At 37.2% G+C, this 23,881-nt stretch overlaps 1 protein-coding gene and 1 long non-coding RNA gene across 2 annotated transcripts; one reads left to right on the top strand and one right to left on the bottom strand.

Moving 5' to 3' along the window:
* The first annotated feature begins 689 nt into the window (after positions 1-689).
* Positions 690-22,274, top strand: LOC120090312 (Nucleoporin interacting component (Nup93/Nic96-like) family protein). The gene is made up of 15 exons (XM_039047888.2): positions 690-1,167; positions 1,690-1,781; positions 1,999-2,065; positions 4,148-4,207; positions 4,861-4,950; positions 5,615-5,884; positions 6,150-6,245; positions 6,361-6,495; positions 16,438-16,491; positions 16,581-16,664; positions 19,346-19,432; positions 19,512-20,414; positions 20,883-21,064; positions 21,397-21,688; positions 21,799-22,274. Exons 1-15 carry the CDS (start codon positions 1,066-1,068, stop codon positions 21,874-21,876), a joined length of 2,592 nt encoding a protein of 863 aa, XP_038903816.1. The 5' UTR covers positions 690-1,065; the 3' UTR covers positions 21,877-22,274.
* On the bottom strand, positions 21,221-23,840 carry LOC150032976 (uncharacterized). Its single transcript, XR_016524520.1, has 2 exons — positions 23,472-23,840; positions 21,221-23,357 (listed from the first exon to the last, which is right to left on the bottom strand). It is a non-coding gene; the product is annotated as an uncharacterized LOC150032976 (long non-coding RNA).
* Between the last annotated feature and the right edge of the window lie 41 nt (positions 23,841-23,881).

Genomic DNA, 23,881 nt, shown 5'->3' with positions numbered 1-23,881 from the left:
AACTTAAATCATTATTATGAAAAAGTATTAATCAACTAGTTAAATTCCTAGTTATTTTTTTATATGATTAGTTCTATATGGACAACAATAATTTAAGGAGAGATTACTCAAATTTTACAGTAGAAAGAAATAGTTATCTATCAATTTATTCATATATATTATCTAAATTTAGAATTAAAACATATCATTTTTTTACACGAATTCAAACATATTTATTATCTTGACCAAATAATAAAATTTGGAAGTTAAATATAATATTTATATAATAGTAATAGATAACATAACATTAAATTATTACAATAAACATACGAAAAGAGGCTAATAGAGATGGGGACGTAGGATGCATTCTCTATCCATATTGTAGTTTTTGAGATTTTTTTCCTACTCCCTCCTCCCCGCGGCATACTTCAAAGAGGAAAAATCACTCAACGTTAAATTGTCAAGGTGATTTGTGAAACTCGAAGAGACTAATCATTTCTTATTGCTAATCTGTATATGTGACAATACTTTTAAAGAAGTTCAAATTTGAAGAAAAAGACCCCAAAATCGTTGACAAACAGACTTTTTTTCATCGTTCTTAACCCCTGACATCTATTGTATGCAAAACAATGAACCACATGATTAATCCAACAGAACGGTAGCCTCGGGCAATATGCTCTACTTTAACCATCTCGAGCCTAAACAATTTCACTCTTTGCTCAATAACATTGTCTTGTTGAGAATTTTGTTCCTTTGTAATCTTTTATTTTCTCGTGTTTATTATTTGTGAACATTTTCAAATGAAGTCAAATTCGTGGAAAAACCTTTGTCATTTCTAGCGCACTGCCCATTATTAACACGCCTACGTACTCTTATTTCCTTTTCTTTGTTAACAAACCATCGAAAACCTTAAACCCTTTCAGCTTCCTCTCACTCGTTGCTCCACCTTCTCATTCACTTTGGTCCCCTCTCTTTTAGCAGTTCAGTGCCGCGGCCGCTTCTCTCCCGCTTAAGGGCATTAGGCCATTTAGCCTCAATTGCCCTTGCCTCTCATCACAACTCTCCCGGTGCCTCCACTTGAGAGCCATGGCGAACGATCAAGACATGAGTGGCTGGACTGATCTGCTTCACTCTTCTACAAAGCTCCTCGAACAAGCTGCTCCATCAGCCCAGTTCCCTCCTCTCCAGGTTTCATACTCTCTCTCCGCTTCTCTTTGGTTGCTTCGCTCAGATTCTGCTGGAAATTGAGGATTTCTAATTTAATTATGTACCTGCATTTTCAAAATTTTCACCTCTAACTGGAATGAACAAGTCTAATTGTCTGGTCAATGGATTAAACTCTTAAAGGCAGTGGACATGATTACTACTGTTTTGTTCAATTCAAAGCAGTGAAAATGGGTATTCATAAAAAAACCAACATTGAAGGTAACAAGAGGGTTGAGACTTTCTTAACTGTGTTCTCTTCGTAAACCCGTGCTACATCCACCCTAACCGGAAAAAAAAAAGAAGAAGAATTCACAATGGTTGAATTAAAAATATTAAGTAACAGTCGACAAAGAGGGAAGAAAAGATTCAGAAAGCATGATGTTTTCTAATTCTCAAATAAAAAGAACACAAGAAGAATGACCAAGAAACAAAATCTCTAAGTTATTGTCTCCACATGACGTCCCTGTTCTTATCTCTGAGTTTCATGACGTGTGATTGTTTCAGAGGAACTTAGATCAGTTAGAAGTGTTATCTAAAAAGCTCAAGGCAAAGACCCTGAGAACTGAGGCGCCTACACAATCTATTGCTGCTACAAGGTAGTTCTATTCCTGCTTCAAATGTTCACCTCTTCAATTCTGATTTTCTGTTACTGCACTGTCTCTTTAGCAACCAAGAAGAGAACGCATTTTACTATTCTGAATCTTTTTACCTGTATTTGTATGCAATCAAGTCTTATTCCCAATGGATCTTTGTAATTGGTATGGCATACATATGATGTGCAGTTAGCATTATCTTTTAATGAGCTGTTTGTAGGTTACTTGCACGTGAGGGAATAAATGCAGAGCAACTTGCTCGAGATTTGAAGTCTTTTGAACTAAAGGTGAAGAGCTTTTCAATGTTCTCAATTGTAAATAACCTTTCTTTATGATGTGTATAAAAGAAGAAATAGACCTTTCATTATTATAATGAAATATATAGAAAGGGGGAGGAAGTCTCACCCACAACAAATGGGGTTGCAAGACAATTCTCCATAAGTCGAACTATTATAAATAGAATAATTACAAAAGGAATTACTAAGTCTTTACCTAGAAGCAACAAAAATAATGACATTATCGAGAAAGGAAAGCGGTTATTAGTATTATATTTTTTGTTTTTTGTTCTTTGAGGAGGAAACAACAGATTTCATAGATACATGAAATATACAAAATGAAGGTAATACCCCAACCGCTAAAGGTGGTTTACAAAAATGACCTCCAAGTACCAACTAAGGTAGAAAGGTGATGAGCTAGATGTCATCGATGTGTGTGTACTTAGCATTGAATATTCAGTTGTTTCGTTTCCCCCAAAGGTTCCAAAGAAAGCCTAAAATGATGGCTAGACATAAAATCTTCTTCTTTCCTTTGGATAGGTGTCCCATGAAGTCGAGAGCAAAAAGAATCTCGTATATTCCTGGCATCATAACCTTCCAATCAAAATCCATCAGCATGATAATCCATAACTTTCTAGCAACAGAGCAGTAAACAGAAATCCATAACTTTCTAGCAACAGAGCAGCAAACAGAAAATGGTCTTCATCTTATTTGGAAGTGAGCCTTTCCAAATGACCCTGAAAAGAGGATTTTTGTTAAGACCTACCAAGCAAGAAGCATCCTCTATCAAAGAGCTGACGGTAAACTTTTTGAATGGGTCAAGTGGCCATCACCACAAGTCTTTTGTTTCTCTTAAATTAATCAAATTTAGGAAATGAAAGAGAGGCCTATTCCATAATCTATTCATCTTTTAGATGCCTTATGAAATCCAAACTCCACGTGACATTGTGCCACAGTCCCAAGTTGTGCTTTATCTGATGTGAGGCATTCAACTATTAAAGTTTCATCCCAATTAAAGCAAACAATGGAGGGTAGTTGGGTGGAGATCGATTGTGGGGCCTTTCGATTCGTAAGGGCGCTTTGATGGTAGGTTGGTTTGAACTCTTTGTCACTCCCTCCTCCTGATTGTTTGATGAAGTTCTTGGGTTATTGCTCCTCTTAACACAATCCATATAAGGAGCGGTTGCTTGCAAAACCAACTTGTGGGCCTATTCCTTTTGTTCGTATGCTTCATCTTGGTAGTTTGATAAGAGAGAGTAAAAAGAGAACCATCCTTCTTTCTTCAAACTTAATGGGATGAGAAATCTGCACTTTGGACCATTGTTATCAAGTTGGTTGACCTTCACGTAATAACCCTATTTTTTCCCCTTAGTATCTCCACCCAAATAATGTAATCTTCGGTACTTAGTTCTTTGAAAAACTTGAAGGAGCAAGGTTCCTTAAGGAAGAGATTGAAGGATATCTCAAGCTTTAATAGCAATTTCGAGGTGATGGACAATGTATAATAGGACGTAGAACCACTTTCATTTATTCTTGCTCTATGGCCTCTATATTGGTCATCAAAAGCTATGAAGAAGGTTTTCCAATTAATGGCGATTGCTCTCTTTGAGTAGTTCCAGTTGGGATGTGGCTTTTTTGTTGTCATTGGTTGGGGAAAGGGAAGGAGGATGGTTATTGGCCATAGGTGAGGGTCGGGATGGGGAGGAGGAAGGGAAGGAGGAACGAGGGAGACAATAGAGAAATGACCTGGGTATAGAGAAGACGAGAGTGTAAGTCAATCATGGAAACGAATCTATCTTCGCCTATAAAAATAAGGCGGTTTCTTTCAATTGAACTGCAACACAGGAATCTTTTGATGAGGTCAGTTTTTTTGTCTTCTTCTGAAGAGGGTGACAATGGCTTTTACCTCTACAGTCCAAAGGAGAATATGGCTGAATGAATATCGGCTTTTACCTATATAGTCCAAAAGTGTTTCTTTTCTTTTGAAGTTGTGCATATCTTTGCTGTCCTGATATAATTTACATTGCAATTTTTTATTCTGGTATTCTCTTGCTCTCTAATCTTTTATGTTCCTGTTTATTTCTTCTTTTGAAGACTACATTTGAGGACGTGTTTCCTGCTGAGGCAACAAGTATTGAAGAATACTTGCAACAGGTATCTTTTGTACAATTTGACTCAAGAAGCTGTTGGCTTATTTGTGCAATGTTGGCTGAAATATCTATTTCATACTTCTTTTTGATAGAGGATCTTGCTGAAATTTGTTTATTCGTATACGTGTTATGTTGTTACTAATTTGGTTATTCATACATTTATGTATTGTGTCTTTGTAGTTCTTGGACTTGTTAGACATGCCTTTTATTATAATTTGATACTTCAAGTTTAATTGAAACACTTCATAGTTGTTTTTTGGGAATGATTTTCACAGGAAAAATATAAGTCTCCTGTCTATTTTAAATGAATTCATAGAAACATACGAACAAAATCTCTGTTCGGTAGGTGGCACAACTGTGCCTTTGAGTTCTAAGAAACACTTTTATGACTTTTTTTAAAATAAATTTCTTAGGAACATTGTAATTTGGTGTTGAAAATCATGTTTTTTTTTTGTCTTAATTTTAGAATATAAGCTCTAAAAAACCAATCTGCTTGGTTTTTTTTCCTTCATGTTATTTATTTTACAGCCGGACAATTCCATTATTATTATTATGGAAAAAATTCCAACTTTTCTGATGCTATCTTCACATTTTATCCAGGAAAGTCATTAATGTTGATATGTCTGATCTTTGTGTTTTTTTTTGCATTCATCTTAGGTTCATGAAATGGCAATGATCTCGGCCATACAGGAGGCACAGAAGGACAATGTTAGAAGTTTTAATGATTACATGATGAAAGTTTTAGAGGTTAGTATGGCTCGTTATTTTGAGAGGGTAAATCTTTTTCCCCAAATACCTTTCCTTTAATATTATAAGCATAGTACGCAAACATTTTACTTTAATTATTGTTTTCTTCCATATTCTTCTCATCATTTTTGCTGTGTGTTTGATATTAACATGTGAAAAGTCAAGTGGTAGAATAGGCTTCTGATTGGAACTATTTCTGAATGTTTCAGAAAAGAGTTGGGCATTCATGTTTTTGCATTTGAGGTTGAGCTTCAAAGAGATACCTGATGTATTTTGTTTTGCCTTTTCGGTTTCCCTATTAATGTTATAGTTGATGAGTATCTTTATTCTTTTCATGGTGGCACTGGTTCTTGTTGTGGCTACCGTTCAAAAACTTCCATAGTTAACTATGGAAAAATTTGTGCTTTTCCATTCACATTATAGATGTTTAGTTTCTTATATTTGTCCTGGAGATTCTTATAGCCTCCTCTTTTTGAGATTAAATTAAAATGATGGTCATACGTAAGTTGAACGCTGTTTTGTCGATAGTAATTCATCATGCTTTAGCTACTTAAACTGATAGTAAAGAGACCTCGTTTCTGTAGAATAGTGAACATCTGGTGGGCTAATTCTTTACTAATCGTGCATTTGTTTCTGAATTTTTATGGAATCAAATGTATGACAGGAGGATTGGAAAAAGGAAAAACGTGATTTCCTTCAGAGTTTAAGCCGAATATCTACACTACCCAGGACTAATATTATTGATGATAAGAGTGGGGCTTCAAAGACGGGTCAAATGGCGTCCTTTGTATCCAGCCCACATGTTTCATCTGGTTTACCCAGCCTGGAGTCTGTGTCTCTAGCCAACAAGCCTATTATGGAGAAAAAGGCATCAACATATGCTGAAGTAGTGAAGAAAATGAACGATGCAAGGGAACGTGGATTACCATTTAAAGTATGAGCTGGTTCTTTATTTTCCTTTGAACTTGAAATGACCAATTTAGTTCATTTCGATTATTGTTTTCATTAATGAAATTTATGGTCTGTCTTTCGGCCATCTTTAGCATTTCACACATTATAACTTGTGAGAACGTGCGCTGGTGTAAGGCCAGCTTTGATGCATTTTCTTGGCTTTAATAATTTGTTCAGTGTCAACCATTTAAATGAATGGTGCATACATATTTAATATGTGATTTTTACTATTTGTTCTCCACTATTAGCCTGCTGTAGCTTTCAAAGGTGCTTATGAAAGTTTAAATCTCCACGCATCTGCTGGGAAGTCAGTTAACATGCAAAAGATTTGGCATCTTATTCAAGTTAGTAATCCCTTCTTTAATTGATCTTAATTATGAATACGCAAGCATCTTCTCTGACCTCTCATTTCTTTATGATTTGATAAATTGTTGAGATTTATTTATTTTTAAATGATAGACATTAATGGGTGAGGACTCAACTTCCAACCGAAATGTTTCAAAAAAGATGTCATTAATACTTGGGGCAAGGCGCCATCTAGAGTGGGGTCACGAGAAATATATAATGGATACAATACAAAGCCATCCTGCACAGGTATTGCTTTTTTCTAGTATAATTCCGTTTACTACTAATTTGTTTGGAATGAGCACACTCATTTTAACAAAGAAAACTGATGAGGTGAGGAATGTACCAAAAATTTTATCTCCCATGAACAAATGACATCTTGAATTAGAAATGTAGGAGTATCTAGTTAGTGACCTAACATTCTTTTGAAAAGGATACCACACTTATCATTAAGGAAATGAAGAGAGAATAATTCTCCAAAATACAAAATCTTAAAGGAACCACAAAACAAAAGTTACGAAAAGATACGAGAGAACAAACTAAACATATCAATGCCAACAAGTGTAACTAAAAAGGAACAATAAAACTCTCCGGACTCCAATTAATGAGTTGAAGCTTTTGGAGATAGACCACCATGAAGAGGTCTTTGAATGGGCTGATTCAAAACAATCATAACGTGAATGAGAAGATCCCTGAAAGGTATGTTGATTTCTTTCCATTCATAACTTAGAAGGACTGCATTAATCCACAAAAGATGTGCATTTAGGTCAACAATTTCCACACATAAACTGCAAACATCACATTTAGTTGCTGTGTTGAGATTTTTTTCCGTTTCAGTTGGTGAGTGATTATGGTTATGGAGGTGGGGTAAAATAAGAGTGAAATGGTAAATTTCATTATTTTTCATCAAAGTGCAAAGGGAGCAAATTTGATGGATAGAACATTCACTGTCCATTAAGCTATAAGTTCTTTAAGAAAACCAGATCTGGCTGTGGAACCTATCAGTGCAGAAAATATCAAATCAACATGCACAATCAGTAAAGTTGGGTTGAGATTTTCCTTGATGTATTATCTTTTTTGCAGTTGGAGATGAGGAATAATTTTAAATTGAAGGGGCTTGGTGGGAGTTTAATCTATTAATGGAGAATCTTTGGGGAAAGGTTTCTCATTTATTAGGTTGCATGCATGAAGAGTTGCTGGTGGTTTAGAAACATTTAATGTATTGCTGGCGAGCCCTATCCAAAATGTGTTAAATTCTTGTTGTGGAAAATCACAAACCCTTACCTTAATACTATGGATTGACTACATAAGCGTTGTCCTTGGCACAAAGTTACTCCATCTTGGTGCTGCCTATGCCAATCCATTAATGAATCCGTCTTACACTTGTTCTTCAATTGTCCCTTCGTTACTGGGACTTGGTTGGAAATTTTTACTCTTTCAATTGGTGTGTGGCTCCCCCAAATGACACACAAAGTTGGCTCTGTTTAGTGTTCGTGGATCTACCTTCGAAAGCTACCAAAGACACTTATAGATTTGCACAACTTCAACGGGTTCGTGGAAGATATGAGGCAAAATAATTGCTAGAATCTTCCGGGAGAGATACAAGACTACAATGGACATTAATGACTCCTCAATCTTTAATGCTTCTTTTTAGTGTATATATACATGTTATGTAAAACCATAATCTTTTTTCCTAATTGGAAATTGGAAATATCTTTTATATACCCTTTGAATGGTCACTTTTGTACCATTGGATATCTTTGGATGTTTCATTTAATCAATGTGATTGTCTCTTATCCAAAAAGATGGCCTAGATGGGATATCAAGTGGCTAAAGGAGGCCTAGATATCCAAGGATCGGTCCAAAATAAGGTGGATACTCCATCTCCAACACGATGGTGGATTCTGCTTGTAATCAGATCTTGATGCTTGGTAGTGTTTTTCTCGAGAGTTGAAGCATTTAATTCTAATTCATTGGTTTAGGCAGTGGTGGTTAAGAGTCGTTTATTGGTGATTCTAGGCATGGCTTCGTCTTAATGGATCAATTAAGGTTGGCCTTTTAAATTTCTCAACCATCCAATTGCCTTGTGACGGTTCCTTTCTAAAGGGTAAAGTGTTTTTGAAATTTTCCTTAAATCTCTTTTCTTTGGTCACTTCACTTATGAAATCTCCCAAGGTTTCCTATGTCATATTTGTATCTTAGGAGTAAGTTGTTAGTCTTCTTCATTCTCATTATTACGGCTATTTAGAAGATTCTACATCATGTTGGATTGGCTTGTGAGGAAGATACCTTCGCTTGTGGGGCCTTTCTGTTTGTATTCTTTGTCGGAAGGCGGAGGAAGACTTGGACCATACTCTCTGTCATTGTGATTTTATGAGTAGTTTTTGAGATTTCTTCCTCCAGATGTTTGGTATGATGTATGTTCGTCACAGAGGTGCTAGTGATATGATCGAAGAGTTCCTTCTCAATCCGCCTTTTGGGGAGAAGAGCCGTTTTTATGGTTGGCGGGGGTGTGTGCCGGCTTTATGGGTCTTGTGGGAAGCTGGATGTTTAGGTGTGTGGTTAGAGACCCTAGGGAGATTTGGTCCCTTGTTCACTTCCACGTCTCTTTGTGGGCTTCGATTTTGAGGACTTTTTGTAACTATTCTTTAGACACTATTTCTCTTAGTTGGAGTCCCTTGAACTCCCTCTTTTTTGTGGGTTTTTTTTTTTTACGGTCCGTGTATTCTTTCATTTTTTCTCAATGAAAGTTGTTTTCATTTATAAAAAATAGAAGATTCTACATTAATGGTTTTTTTAGGTGATTTTTGCTTCCCCAAATTGCACCAAGACGTTTTGCTTCAACTTGGGTTTAAGCCTCTTCACATTTGTTCGGGATTGATTTTATTTTTCATGATTAGTCATTTTCTTTATCAATGAAATGTTTTGTTTCCTTTTTAAATAAAAGCTAGGAAGATGATGGAAGTTCTTTAGAATGTTACAACATTGAACTTTGATACTAATTCATCTAAATTTGAGACGTGGAAAAGTTAAAATTGCTACTTGTTAGTGGTAATTGTGATCTAAAAGGGATTACTGATAGAAAGTCAGTGAGAACTAAGCCCAAGCATTGCCAAAGGCCCAAAATACTAGAAAGAAAGATGGGGCCGAGTGTTGAGATTTTGAAAAGGGTCTATTTAGTTGTTGGCTTTTGTTGTTTACTTTTTGTTTCTGTGTGAGAGAGGGAGAGGGTGAGAGTGGGAGTTTCAGAGACTGAAATTAGAAAGGAAACACAATGGGGAGGAGAAGAGGAACTGGAATTCAATGAAACTGCAAGATGCAAATGAAAGAGGAAAATGTAAAAAAGAGAAAAAAAAGGAGGAATGAGAAGGAAAAGTGTCTAGGGAGACTGGAGGCCAAAAATTTGATAGGAAACAATATGGAGAAACGATTAGAAAAGAAAAAAAATGTTAGCCCGGAGAAAGGGAAATGAGGGGCTGAAGTTGATGGATTTGGTTGAAACTTGACTGGAAAAAGACAATTGAGTGTCTTGCTAGGATAAACATAAAGGAGCATTGCTTGCTATGATCTCAGTGTGGTGCACCTCATTGACTGCATGCCAATGGGGTAAGAAGCATCTTGGGGAGACTGGGCAAGGATATACGCTATTAAAATGGAGTATTCCAAATGAAGTTAAACTCCTCTCGGAGCTTGTAGTCATCACATAGTCCTTCAAGTGTTTTGCTGGTGCAGTATTTTGCAGAACCCATGGTACCTAGCAAGATCTTCTGCAGGGTCTTAATCAGCTACTTCCTGCTTTGTCTCTGCTTTTGCCCTCATGACTCATCTTCTTAAAGAAAACCAAAGGCAAGAGAGTACGGCCAAAGCTTTCCATTTTGATGAGGAAGATCAAAGATGGCAACTTAAAAGCCAACAAAGAAGTCCAGCAAATGAAAGACAACTCCCCTGAATTTTATTTTTATTTATTTTTGGATAAGAAACTTGTTGAAATACGTTAAATTAGCCCTAAGGGAATTTTTGTCTTTTTACTATATTTGCTAAATTAGGGTTTCACATTATTCTATTTATATCTAAGGTTGGGTCTATTGTAAACAAGACATAAAAATAATAAGTTCTTTTCTACTGTGGTTTTTCTTCCCTGAATTAGGGTTTTCCACGTAAACTCCTTGTGTTGTCTTCTTTCCTTATTTCAATATGGTATCAGAGTAAGGTGATGAAACCCTAGCCCCGGTAGAAGAAACTCAGTCATCAAACTTGATAGGTGAAGGTACGCTGAATAATGAGGCTGTGATTCAAGCAGCGGTTGACTGCTATCTCCGAACCATCATCCCAGGTGGCTCAGCCGAACAGATCCAGCTGGTGAGCCGAACAGCAGGTGGTGGGATTGCTCCAGCTGGCGCGCCGATTAGCTTCCAGTCTTAGCCGTTCCAACTGAACACCACCGATCGGATCCTTCCAGCTGAACAGCAGGTGGTGGTGGAAGGTCACGCCTTCCAGTCGGCGCACGCGATCGGGTCACAACCAATCGGACCCTCAGCTTCGCACACAACCGTCTCAGCCTCGCACGTTCTCCAGCCGGCGCACGCGATCGATCTACAGCCGGTAGGTATCTCGGCGTCGCACAGAATCGCATCTACACCAGACGGTCATGGGCTTGTTCCAGCTGCTGGGTCGGGTCAGATCGGCGCGATTTCTTCCGCTTCGCAGCAGATCGTCGAGCCATTCGTCCGTTACCCACCATCACAGCCGTCTGGGAGCAGCGCCGGTCACGGGTTGCCGAACTTTGCCGCTGGTGGACTTCCGGCAGTAGCTTCTTCATAGTATCATGGTGGACAGCCTCTTCCTCATGTATATCCAGTTCAGCCCTAGTTTCGAATGGGTGAGTCCATTGAAGAAAATCCCATGGTATTTAGATAGAAAAATTCCAGATCTGAATCTCATTCGGAACTCCAACAACAATTAGCTAGTCTTCAGCAACAGATGGTTGCCCTGGGAGCCTGATTGAATGGCCATGATTCTTCCCCGATGTATTCAGAAAATCCGGTATCAATGTTTCCTACTCCAACTTCTAATCTTTTATCTGGAACAATTGGAAATTCTGCAGGAATGATCACGGGAGAGAAGTTGAATGGGCAAAATTACTTCTCTTGCTCCCAAACCATTAAAATGGTTCTTGAGGGACGCCATAAGTTTGGATATTTAACTGGAGAGATACCACGATCAAATCCTGGGGATCCTCAAGAGTGTGTCTGGAAGGCAGAGAATTCTTTGCTCCGCTCAATGTTAATTAGTAGTATGGAACCACAAATCGGGAAACCCTTACTCTATTCAGCCACTGCCCGAGATATTTGGGATGCAGTCCGAAGGTTATATTCGAGGCGTCAGAACGCATCCCGCCTGTATACCTTACGTAAACAGGTTCACGAATGCAAACAAGGGAGCATGGATGTAACGTCATACTTCAGCAAGATGTCATTGTTATGGCAAGAAATGGATCTATGTCGGGAGATCATCTGGACCTGCCCACAAGATGGAATTCAATACTCCAAGATAGAAGAGGTTGAGCGTGTGTATGATTTTCTTGCCGGGCTACACCCCAAATTTGATACAGTTCGCAGTAAAATACTAGGGCAGAACCAATTCCGTCTCTCATGGAGGTATGTTCAGAGGTTAGATTGGAAGAAGATAGATCGAGTGCAATGAACGGGCCAAATGTTACCACTATAGAGTCAGCTGCCTTCGGGGTGAAGTCCGCTGGAGCTGATGGTGACAAGCAGAATAGTAAAACACCCCTAGTTTGTGAGCATTGTAAAAAACAGTGGCACACGAAGGATCAGTGCTGGAAATTGCATGGTCGCCCTCCAAATGGTAAACGTCGCCCTCCGAATGACAAGTCGAAATCTGGGCGTGCTCTAGTGGGTGAATCAGTTGAGGGGGCTGCACAACCTCAGACACAGCTTCCAGTGACTAATCCTGGTGATTCAGATACCGTAGGAATCGGAACAGTTGCTCAATCAGGTAACCCTCAATCCTTTAGTTTCCTTGCTGAGGGGAATGAGTTATGGATTCTAGATTCAGGAGCAACCGATCACTTGACTGGTTCATCCGATCAGTTTCTCTCATACTATCCAAGTGCTGGAAATGAGAGGATTCGAATTGCAGATGGGTTTTTCGTTCCTGTTGCTGGAAAAGGCAGACTGTCACCATTTCAAGGATTAACTCTGCAAAATGTCTTACATGTGCCCAAAATTTCTTACAATTTATTATCAATAAGCAAAATAACAAAAGATTTGAACTGTAGAGTTGTCTCCTCACCAGATACTGCTTTGTTTCAGGACTTGAGCTCGGGGAGGACGATTGGCACTGCCCGATATGACAGAGGCCTATATTTCCTTTCTACAGATGCTTCCTCCAGAAGCTTGTTTAGGACTAGTCTTTTATCTTCGTTTGCTATATCTGAAACAGATTATTTATTGTGGCATTTTCGTCTTGGACATCTTAGTTTTCAATATATGCGGTATTTGTTTCCTCATTTATTCCATAATGTGAATGTTTCTTCATTATCTTGTGATGTCTGTATACGTGCTAAACAACCTCACGTGTCATTTGTTTCTCAGCCCTATAAGCCTACCCAACCTTTCCATCTGGTTCACAGTGATGTTTGGGGTCCCTCGAGCATCACTACCCTGTCTGGTAAACGGTGGTTTGTAACTTTCATTGATGACCATACCCGACTTACATGGGTATATCTCCTTGCTGATAAGTCCGAGGTTTTATCTACCTTCAAACAGTTCTATACCACTGTATTAACACAGTTTAACACAAAGATTGCCATTCTCCGAAGTGACAATGGTCGTGAGTTTGTCAACCATACCTTCCAGGAATTCCTAGTGTCAAAAGGGATCATCCATCAAAACTCGTGTGCATATACTCCACAACAAAATGGGGTAGCTGAACGAAAAAATCGCCATCTTATTGAAGTTGCTCGTTCTTTGATAATTCCAGCGTCTCTTCCTTCGTACCTGTGGGGAGATGCGATTCTTACCGCAGCTCATCTAATTAATAGAATGCCTTCACGAGTTCTAAAGTTTCAAACCCCTCTTGAGTGCTTCAAAGAGTCCTATCAGTCTACCCGTCTTATTCCTGAGGTTCCCCTTCGTGTGTTTGGGTGTACAGCCTTTGTTCATACTCATGGTCCACACCGGACTAAGTTTGCTCCACGAGCTAAAACATGTGTGTTTGTCGGGTATCCCCTTCATCAGCGAGGCTATAAATGCTTTCATCCATCTTCCAGAAAATATTTTGTCACTATGGATGTCACGTTCCTTGAAGACAAACCGTTCTTTCCCGTTAGTCATCTTCAGGGGGAGACCACGAATGAAGAGACTAACAATTCCATGTACTCCATACCCATTAGCCTCAACCTTGAGCCTAGTCTGAATATTCTTGAACCTGAGCTTAGTCCCAATATTCCTGGACCTAGTCTACCTAGTCTTGAATCTAATTCTGCTCCTGTTGTTCCTGTGTCGGTTCTTCCTACTAAACAAGTGCCCTGGATAACATATTATAGGAGGAATCTCAGAAAGGAAATTCAGGAAACCTCTGGTGTTCCATCGGAAAGTGTCCAAGAGTCAGAACCAGCACAAGTTCAAGATCCCGTTGTTTCAAAGGAGAGTCTTGAAGAAAAGTCTGGGAACATAGAAAATGACGAAATGAGCTCAGAGAAGGTTGAAATTTCAGGAAGGGATGAGATGCTGAAAGATCCTCAAGAGGATGCAGAATTGTCTCAAAAGTCCGATACTGAAGAGGGACAGACGAAAACTGACAACTATGATACCACTCTGGATATGCCAATTGCTCTGAGAAAGGGAACCAGGTCATGTACAAAATACCCTTTGCATAGCTTTCTGACCTATAGTAACTTATCTCCTGTTTTTAAGGCTTTTACTACTCAGCTAGATGCTCTAACAATACCTACCAGTGTACATGCGGCCATGGAAGTTCCCGAGTGAAAAGCAGCAGTAATGGAGGAAATGAGAGCTCTTGAGGCAAATAAAACTTGGGAGTTAGTAGCTCTCCCTAGAGGTCACAAAACAGTTGGTTGCAAATGGGTGTTCACAGTGAAGTATAAGTCTGACGGAACACTTGAGAGGTATAAAGCCAGGTTAGTTGCTAAAGGATTCACCCAGACGTATGGGATTGATTATTCAGAAACTTTTTCCCCAGTGGCTAAGTTAAACACGATTCGTGTTCTTCTGTCTGTCGCCGTGAATAAAGATTGGCCCCTACATCAACTAGATGTAAAGAACGTATTCCTAAATGGTGAGTTGGAAGAGGAAGTTTATATGAGTTCACCTCCAGGTTTTGAAGCTAAGTTTGGGAATCATGTTTGCAAACTCAAGAAGTCTTTATATGGGTTGAAGCAGTCTCCTAGGGCGTGGTTTGACAGGTTCATCGTGTTTGTTAAGTCCCAAGGGTTTGTTCAGGGGCATTCTGATCATACCTTGTTTACCAAAAAATCACCCTTAGGAAAGATTGCTGTGTTGGTAGTGTATGTTGATGACATCATCCTATCAGGGGATGATACGGCAGAAATTGCTAAGCTAAAACAAAGGATGGCAAGTGAATTTGAAATTAAGGATCTTGGTAGTTTAAGGTATTTTCTAGGGATGGAAGTGGCAAGACCAAAAGCAGGAATATTTGTTTCTCAGCGGAAGTACACTATGGACTTGTTAAAAGAAACAGGAATGACCGGATGCAAACCTATTGACACTCCTATTGAGGTCAATAGCAAACTGAAAAATGTTTCGGAAGGAGTTCCTGTGAATAAGGAGAGGTATTAACGCCTAGTAGGAAAACTGATTTACTTGTCTCATACTAGACCCGACATCTCTTATGCTGTGAGTGTAGTAAGTCAGTTCATGCAGAGTCCATATGAGGAGCACATGGAAGCTGTGACTCGAATTTTGAGATATTTAAAGTCCACCCCTGGGAAGGGCTTGGTATTCAGGAAACATGACACACGAAGCATCGAGGCATATACTGACTCAGATTGGGCCGGATCTGTGATTGATAGAAGGTCAACCTCAGGGTACTGTACCTTTGTATGGGGAAATTTGGTAACTTGGCGGAGTAAAAAACAGGGTGTAGTGGCCAGAAGTAGTGCTGAGGCAGAGTATAGAGCTATGAATCTGGGAGTGTGAAGAAGTCTGGTTGCAGAAGGTTTTATCTGATCTTCACGAGAGTAGTCCTGGGCCTATGAAGCTGTATTGTGATAATAATGCTGCCATCAGTATTGCAAATAATCCCCTACAACATGATAGAACCAAACATGTTGAAATTGATAGGCACTTTATTAAAGAAAAGTTAGACCGCAGAGCTATTTGTATTCCCTATGTACCTTCAGTCCAACAGATTGCCGATGTTTTTACGAAAGGGTTATCGAGACAGACGTTTGAAGCTTGTATTAGCAAGTTGGGCTTTGCCGATATCTATGCCCCAACTTGAGGGGGAGTGTTGAAATACGTTAAATTAGCCCTAAGGGCATTTTTGTCTTTTTACTATATTTGCTAAATTAGGATTTCACATTATTCTATTTATATCTAAGGTTGGGTCTATTGTAAACAAGACATAAAAATAATAAGTTCTTTTCTACCGTGGTTTTTCTTCCCTGAATTAGGGTTTTCCACGTAAACTCCTTGTGTTGTCTTCTTTCCCTATTTTAATAAAACTATTTCATTGATGAATGAGATCTCCAAAGAGTACAAAATGAGCCCATAAACGGGATTACAAAATATTTTTCCAATTAGATACAAGAAAATTTAAATTGTAACTATTGAGAGGCTGTATTTAATTGTTCAGTATTTACTACTTGCATTTAGGTCCAAATTTTTAATGGGCTTCCATTCGATGTCAAAACTAATAGAATTGGGTAGATGGTCTCCAGATTAACTTCTCTCTCCTTCTTGTTCTTCTCCTCTCTCTCTCTCTTTTTTATTCATTCATTTATTTATTTTAAAATTTATAAGATTGGAAGGTTCCATGTTTTTCCTTTTATAAACTAAAATCCTACACTTGTTAATTTATGCTTATATAGTAGTTTTTATATTTGTACTTTTATGCTCAAAATATTATAGTTGCCATTAATTTTTACATGACTCGTATGTTGAAGTCATCTCTATTTCCTTATAGGCAGCCCTTGGTGGCGTTGTTGGAAATCTGCAAAGAGTTCGGGCCTTCCTTCGGGTTTGTTTGACACGTGTTCAAAAAATTAAAAATGGTTGAAATACTATATCTCATCATGCACTTCAGTTTTACATTCTTGTTATTTGCAGATTCGCTTGAGAGACTATGGAGTGCTAGATTTTGATGCCAATGATGCACGTAGACAGCCTCCTGTTGATACTACTTGGCAACAGGTTAATGCCTTTTTGAATTTTAGAAGTATTCACATAGATATGTTTCTCATTGAGAAAAAAGAAGTATTTACATTAATACATTTAGCAGCAAATGTGGATGTTCATTTTTTTTTTTGAACAATCACTTTTCATTGATAGGATGAAAAGAGACTTCAATCATAAAAAATACAAGAACAAAAGGAGTACAAAATCATAATAGAATGTGAAATAAACAACCAAACATAACAGAATTATGAGAGCATCATAAAAATATTCTAGTTGAGACAAATATCCCGAATAGCATTTCCGGCATAGCTTTTAGAAATAGAACACCATTAAGATGCCTTTAGACGAGAAGAACCAAACTGATCATACCAAGAAAGAGATTTTTTTTATGAAAAGCTCTTTGATTTCTTTCAAACCACAACTCAGATAACAAAATTTGTCATATGGTTCATATTTCAGTTGCATTTGCATATTATTGGGGCTAGCTCATTCTGGGGTTGGTTCTTTTGTATGCCCCTTGTATTCTATATTCTTTCATTTTATCCTAATGAAAGCTTAGTTTTAATAAAGAAATGCTAATCTAAATAAGACCTACTTTTGCCTTATTCTTGAGAAGAAAGAAGCCAAAATGTCCATGAGTTTTTCCCTATCAAGATTTTGGAAAGTGTCCTATCAAAAAGATTTGAAGTTACTCTCCCATACACCATCTTTGAGTTCCAAACAACTTTTGTTGAAGGAAGACAAATTTGGATAGTTCTCTTATTGCAAATGAAATTGATGGCTGAATTTCTTCGAGCTTACCTATGGTCTCATGGCTTGAACAGAACTACAATGGCTCCTTCTATTACTTATCTCTACATTGATGTAAATTGATCTCCTCCTTTTGTAATTATAGTTTATTTAATCATATGACCAATTGGAGGATTTTTTTCGTAATCCATTGGCAAACATTTTTCATGTGTTTGGTGGGCCAAAACACATGAAAATTGTTTTTGGAAATTGGAACATGTTTAAATTTTTAACCCAAAATCTCTAAACACCTGTTGTTTTCAGATTCATAATCCTAAAATTAGGAAAGACAGGATGCCATTTTGAAGGACGGTAGTTTCCATAAAAAAGTTTGAACATAAACATCGTTTCCTTCTCTCTTCTGTTTCTCAGCTTTCTTCCCTCATATGTTGCCATCCCTCTTCCCTTTACATTCTTACATTTTTTACGTCTCCTTCATCTATGGAATGCTTCTATCTTTGAATAAATAATTGAAGCTGGGAAAAGATTAGCATCAACTTCTAGAGTATTTTTTAAGTTATATTTGTCAATGATTTTATCCTATTTTATTGGCCGGAAGAGGAAGAGAGAACTAGGGTGGGGGAGAAAGGGGTTATCGTCTCTCTTGTTTTTTTCCCTCCTTTAATTTGAACTATTAAAATGAGAAGAGGGGGGGTGTTGACAAATGGTAGAAGGGGTAGAACTACTGCTGCTGTTGAGCTGTGAAAACTTGGGAATAAATAAATATTATTTTCCCTTTTTCAACCATTCTTAAATTTAATGCATTAAGTTTCCAGTGAATACATTACCAAACACAGAATTATTAAATTCTGAAATTGATATTTCATTTTTGAATTTATTACCAAACATCATCTTAACCAAACTTTTGAAACCCACACTCAATTATTATGGACCAATGCTGTCAGAGCTCTACTTGCTGAAATTTGGTTTGAAAGAAACCAAAGGGTGTTCCATATTCTGCCCGTTTACTAATAGATTTTGCCCATTTACCAAGAGATTTTGGAACCACATCCTTCATGCTTTCAATTGGTATGTGGTCTTTCCAATGGATATTACTCAATTCCTCTCCCTAGTGATTGAGGATTATCCATTCAAGGGTAGAAAGGGTCTCCTTTGGAAAAAGTTCATTAGAGCCTTTTTGTGGTCAGTATGGCTCGAACGGAATAGCCATCTCTTCAACGACGAAGCACAACACTACAGAAGTTTTTTGGATCATGTGCTTAACACTGTGATATCTTGGTGTAAATTGTCTAGACTTTTCCATTCTTATAGCTTTGATTCTCTTTTGACCAACTGGAGATGTCTTCTGTAACTCCATTGGTTTGGGGCTTCTTTCCCCTTCTCTTTTGTAATTTCATACATCAATAAATTGTCTCTTATCTGAAAAGGAAAAAAAAGGAAAAAGAAAGCAAAGAGTGTTCCATGAGAAATCTATTCAATGGTTGGATCGTTTTGAAGCTGCAAGGATCAATGCCTCATCTTGGTTTCTCTTTCTAAGCTTTTTGTGAACTTTTCTATCTGATATATTTATTTGAATAGGGAAGCATATATCATTTCTACCTAGTCATCGTTTTCAGGATGGTTATCTTATGGCTTTTAGCATTTCTATGTCTTCTTTTGAATATTTTATTTACTCGTGTTTTGAGCATTAGCCTATTTTCATTATATCAAAAAAATTTATTTCATTTTAAAAAAAATTCCAAACACCATTTTTAACCCCTTTTGAAATCAAGACAAGATTCAAAATTTTAATTTATTACCAAAAAAATTAAAAGATAATGAAAGCATGGAATGCAACTGAGTTTAGTTCATTGTTTTGGATTCGTGTTTTCAGATCACCAACCAAATGCAATGGATCCTTCATTTTGCTTGAATTTTGTCCTAAGTTGTATTTTCATTTCAAACAGATTTACTTTTGCTTGAGAACTGGATATTATGACGAGGCCAGAAACATTGCGCTGTCATCTCGTGCTTCAAATCAGTTTGCCCCTCTGGTAAATTTTTTTAAATTGTTTGTAAATGTAACTCATGCCATATTCAACCTTAAGTCACTACTTTTTTTCCCCTTAACAGCTTACAGAGTGGATTAATACTGGGGGCATGGTACCAGTGGAGATAGCAAGTGTTGCAACAGAAGAATGTGAAAAGTTGTTAAGAATGGGAGATAGAATGGGCCGAGCTGCATATGATAAGAAAAAGTTGTTGTTATATGCTATTATTTCAGGTTCTCGCCGGCAAATTGACCGTTTGTTGAGAGATCTTCCAACGCTGTTCAATACGATAGAGGATTTTCTATGGTTTCAGTTGTCAGCTGTACGTAATGGCCATGGGGAATCTTCATCTATTGTTCTGAATGAAGGCTCGGTACCTTACACTTTGGATGATCTGCAGTTTTACCTCAATAAATTTGAACCGTCATATTATACAAAAAATGGAAAAGACCCCCTGGTATATCCATATGTTCTGCTTTTAAGTATCCAGTTGCTGCCTGCAGTCTTGTATTTGTCAAAGGAAACAGGAGAGGAAGGATTAAATATTGATGCTGCCCACATATCAATTGTACTTGCGGACCATGGAGTACTTTCAGAAGGAACGGGGGCTGGACAAAAAATGGGTGTGATGGATGCTTATGCTGAGGTAGCTAGCATAATCAGGCAGTATGGTTCTCTTTATTTAAGAATGGGGAATTTATCTATGGCACTGGAGTACTATGCCCAGGCTGCTGCAGCACTGGGCGGTGGAGAGTTGTCATGGTCTAGCAGGGGTAGTGTGGATCAGCAGAGGCAGAGAACTTTGATGCTGAAGCAACTTCTTACCGAGCTGTTGTTACGTGATGGAGGTATCTATCTCTTGCTTGGTGCAAGGGGTGCTGGAGAAGAAGGTGAATTACGACGATTTATGGCTGACGTGAAATCAAGGCAACAATTTCTACTTGAAGCTGCTCGACAGTGTCAGGAAGCTGGGCTTTATGACAAGGTAATAATTTGTCTTATCATACAATTCAAAATGTCTCTAAAACTTGGTGGCAGTTGCAGCGTGTCTGCAGTTCATATTCATAACTAATTTATTTAACTGATCCCAATTTTTAAAAGGTTAAAGCTTGCCACCAGGGGATTTTTCAAGGAGAAGCAATAAGGGGTAAAGCATGAGACTGGATAAAATTCCATTTCTTTTATATATTTAAATCAGTTAATGAATGGAAATTGATTTGGAACAACGATCAAGACACCAAATATCATAAAACCCTACCTACTAAGCGTTCCATAAACTTTAAAATTTTTTAAGTTTGTGTCTTTTCCTGTGATATCTGTTTCCTTATTCTTTCTTTTCTTTAATATCTATGAGAAATTGTCTTATTTATGATTGTGCCTTATCATTTGGTTGGCTTATCCTTCATTGCGTTCTTACTGGTTACCATTTTAAAATTTGCATTTTACTTTCCAGTCAATAGAGATCCACAAAAGAGTTGGGGCATTTTCCATGGCACTGGATACAATTAACAGGTGTCTCTCTGAAGCAATCTGTGCCCTGTCACGTGGTAGACTGGATGGGGAGAGCCGGACTGCTGGCCTTATTCATTCAGGCAATGACATTTTGGAAACGTACAAATATTATCCTGAAATCAGGTCATTCATTTATTTAATCGTTTGTGTACACAGCAATTTTAGTTAATGCTTTTAATTTACAAGTAATGTGTTGTAAACTTTTGAACTGTTTGAGGTCGGGTGGTACTATTCTTTTTGATTAGGCAGATCTTGATATCTTGAATCATAGAATTCATAAAAGAAGTTTTTCTCCCTTATTTGATATGCTAAAAATGTTGTGAGCCATCAAGAACATTGTTCTTCTATTGAACTTTTCCTATAGTGGTGGCTGGTGGGTTCTACAATACATTTGTAAATGTAAACTAGGGAGCGAAACTGTTGTTCGCTCGAATTGATTGGGTTGTAACATGCAGCCTTCAGGAAAGAGAATATGTCATGGAGCAACAGACCGTGTTAAGACAACTCGAGGCAGTTCTTTCAATCCACAAGTTGGCCAGATTGGGTCATCATCTTGATGCTCTAAGGGAGATTGCTCGAATTCCATTTCTTCCATTGGATCCACGAGGGCCTGATATGACTTCTGATGTGTTTCAAAGCATATCTCCTCACATTCAAGGTTGTGTCCCGGATCTTTTGAAGGTTGCACTTACATGTCTGGATAATGTGACAGATTCTGATGGATCTCTTCGTGCCTTGAGGGCCAAGGTATGCGAACAACACCCTTTAATCGTGTTTCTAATGCAACGCTGGCAAACCTCAACATTTTTTAGGTTAATCTGCTCCTGATTCTTGTTCCATTTCTTTTACTTTTGCAGATAGCGAACTTCATTGCGAATAATTTAAATAGGAATTGGCCTCGTGATTTGTATGAAAAAGTTGCTCAAACCTTGTGAAAGCATGTAGACTTCAGCATTAGAGGGGCTAGCCACGAAAATGAGAAATGCAAAGATGGAGCAATGGGAAATGTAGCATACTTTTAGGCTTGTAGCTTGTGTAGAAGTACAGAAGAAAAAGGAAAATGAAGTTTGAGGAACATTGGGAGAACGGTCTGTCGTTATGTGCAATTTTTGTTTCACCAATCGGGAAACTGATTGTAACTTCACAAGCTCATTCCCAAATGTTTCGTTTTCCTTTCATTTTCTTCCTTGCCTTCTTGTTGTGCTTGTTGGAAAAGCTAGAGCAAAAGAGATGGATTATGGTGCCAAATTTAGGGTTTATATTTGATCAGATATGCTGTGGATCTGTATGTATCTTGGAATATTAAGAAAAGGATTATTTTATTGGTGGGGTATGTATAGAGAGAATAGGGTAGATTTGTTCACTCAATGTTTTTACAGTAAAATTTACAGCAATCTATTGAAAAACATCTCATTAAAATCAGCAGGTACAAAGAAATATGGTTTTATAAAACGATGGAACGTTTATTAAACACAACCTTTAATTAAAATGTTCATTGAATGGAACAATACTATTGTCATTTTTTCCTAAATAATTTCAAAATGTTTATACGAAGTTATTATTATTATTATTATTGTTATAATTTTGAGTAGCATATATTTCACGTTGAACTTTGGAAAAACGATCATTTGATCACCACCTTTACTTTGTTTCTATTTAGCTTCTATAACATGAACTTCAACATATTGTTTAGAGAGTAAAATAGTAAAGTGCAAGTTAGAGAGTAAAATAGTAAAGTGCAAGTGGATTATTTTACTCTCTAAGCAATATTTATGAAATCTAAAGATTTACAATGTAAGAAGTTGATGAGGTATAAAATTGATGTTTTTAAATAGTGTAATCTACAAATTTCTTGGTTAAATAAGAGTGTAGTTTATAACTCCACTACTCAACTTGGCAAAAGTTGGTAGGATTCTTCTAATAATTCCTAGCAAGAACAATTATACAAAATATATAACATAAATCATATTCACAAACTAAATAAAAATAGTTGAAATTTGAAATTTAACCTAATATTTTAGTGACAATATAGCTGAAATTCTACATGGGAAATTGAATTCCTTTCTTAAACCACCCTCCAGTTTAAATATAAATAAAAATCTCTTTTAAATTGAATTCAATTTTAAAACTAATTATAATTATATAAAGATTTCAAACTTATTAAAAGAATATTGTTTATTTAAAAAAATTATCGTATTTAAATATATGTACTAAAATTGGATATTTAAAAGACTAAAAATACTTTAACCTTAAAAAAAAAATTGATCAATGTGTTTTGAAAATTACCACAATCAAATAGTAAATAAAATAAAAACCCTAATCCATTTTATCTCCCATGATTATCTTCATTGTTTCCACCATTTTCTTTCTTCCTCCTCTCAGGGCAGTTCCACACACATCTTTAGCAAGGGATGACCTAAATTTGAAAAAAAAAAAAAAAAGAAGAGATTTATCCAACTTTTTTAAAAATTAGTTTTTTTTTACTCTTTCCTGATATTAAGTTTAAATGAAATTATCAAAACAAACTCACATAGAAAAGGCCATCTGACTTCCACCGTCTCTCTTCCTTTTTTTTCACTCATAGATTACTCTTCTCCTCTTGTTCTCACGTTTTTTCTCACTCTTTTGTTCTCTTGCACTTTGATTTCGTCGAAGGTGGTCGGAGCTGCTCTCCTCTTTCACCATAAGAGTTGGTGCATGGTTTTCGTTGAAGTTTTCGCCTTGGAGAAGGAGGAAGAAAGTATAAAAAAAGAAAGAAAAAGAATTTCACCGAAGTTGGTCCGCCGTAGAAACTATGGTCGTGTCATAGAAGAGGAAGAAAAAGAGGAAAAAAGAAGGGAAAAAAAAAATCTAGAAAAAGGGCAAATTCGTATAACTTCACTCATTCACAAAATCAGCAAAATATCCATTAATACTGTTTTTAAAAAGTGGGATATGTTT

Source organism: Benincasa hispida, chromosome 11, assembly GCF_027475165.1.
Source record: "Benincasa hispida cultivar pf3 chromosome 11, pf3_genome.v1.1, whole genome shotgun sequence".
NCBI classification, from domain to species: domain Eukaryota; kingdom Viridiplantae; phylum Streptophyta; class Magnoliopsida; order Cucurbitales; family Cucurbitaceae; genus Benincasa; species Benincasa hispida.
Note: the sequence above shows the minus strand (reverse complement) of the source record. Positions and strands in the feature narration are given on the sequence as shown.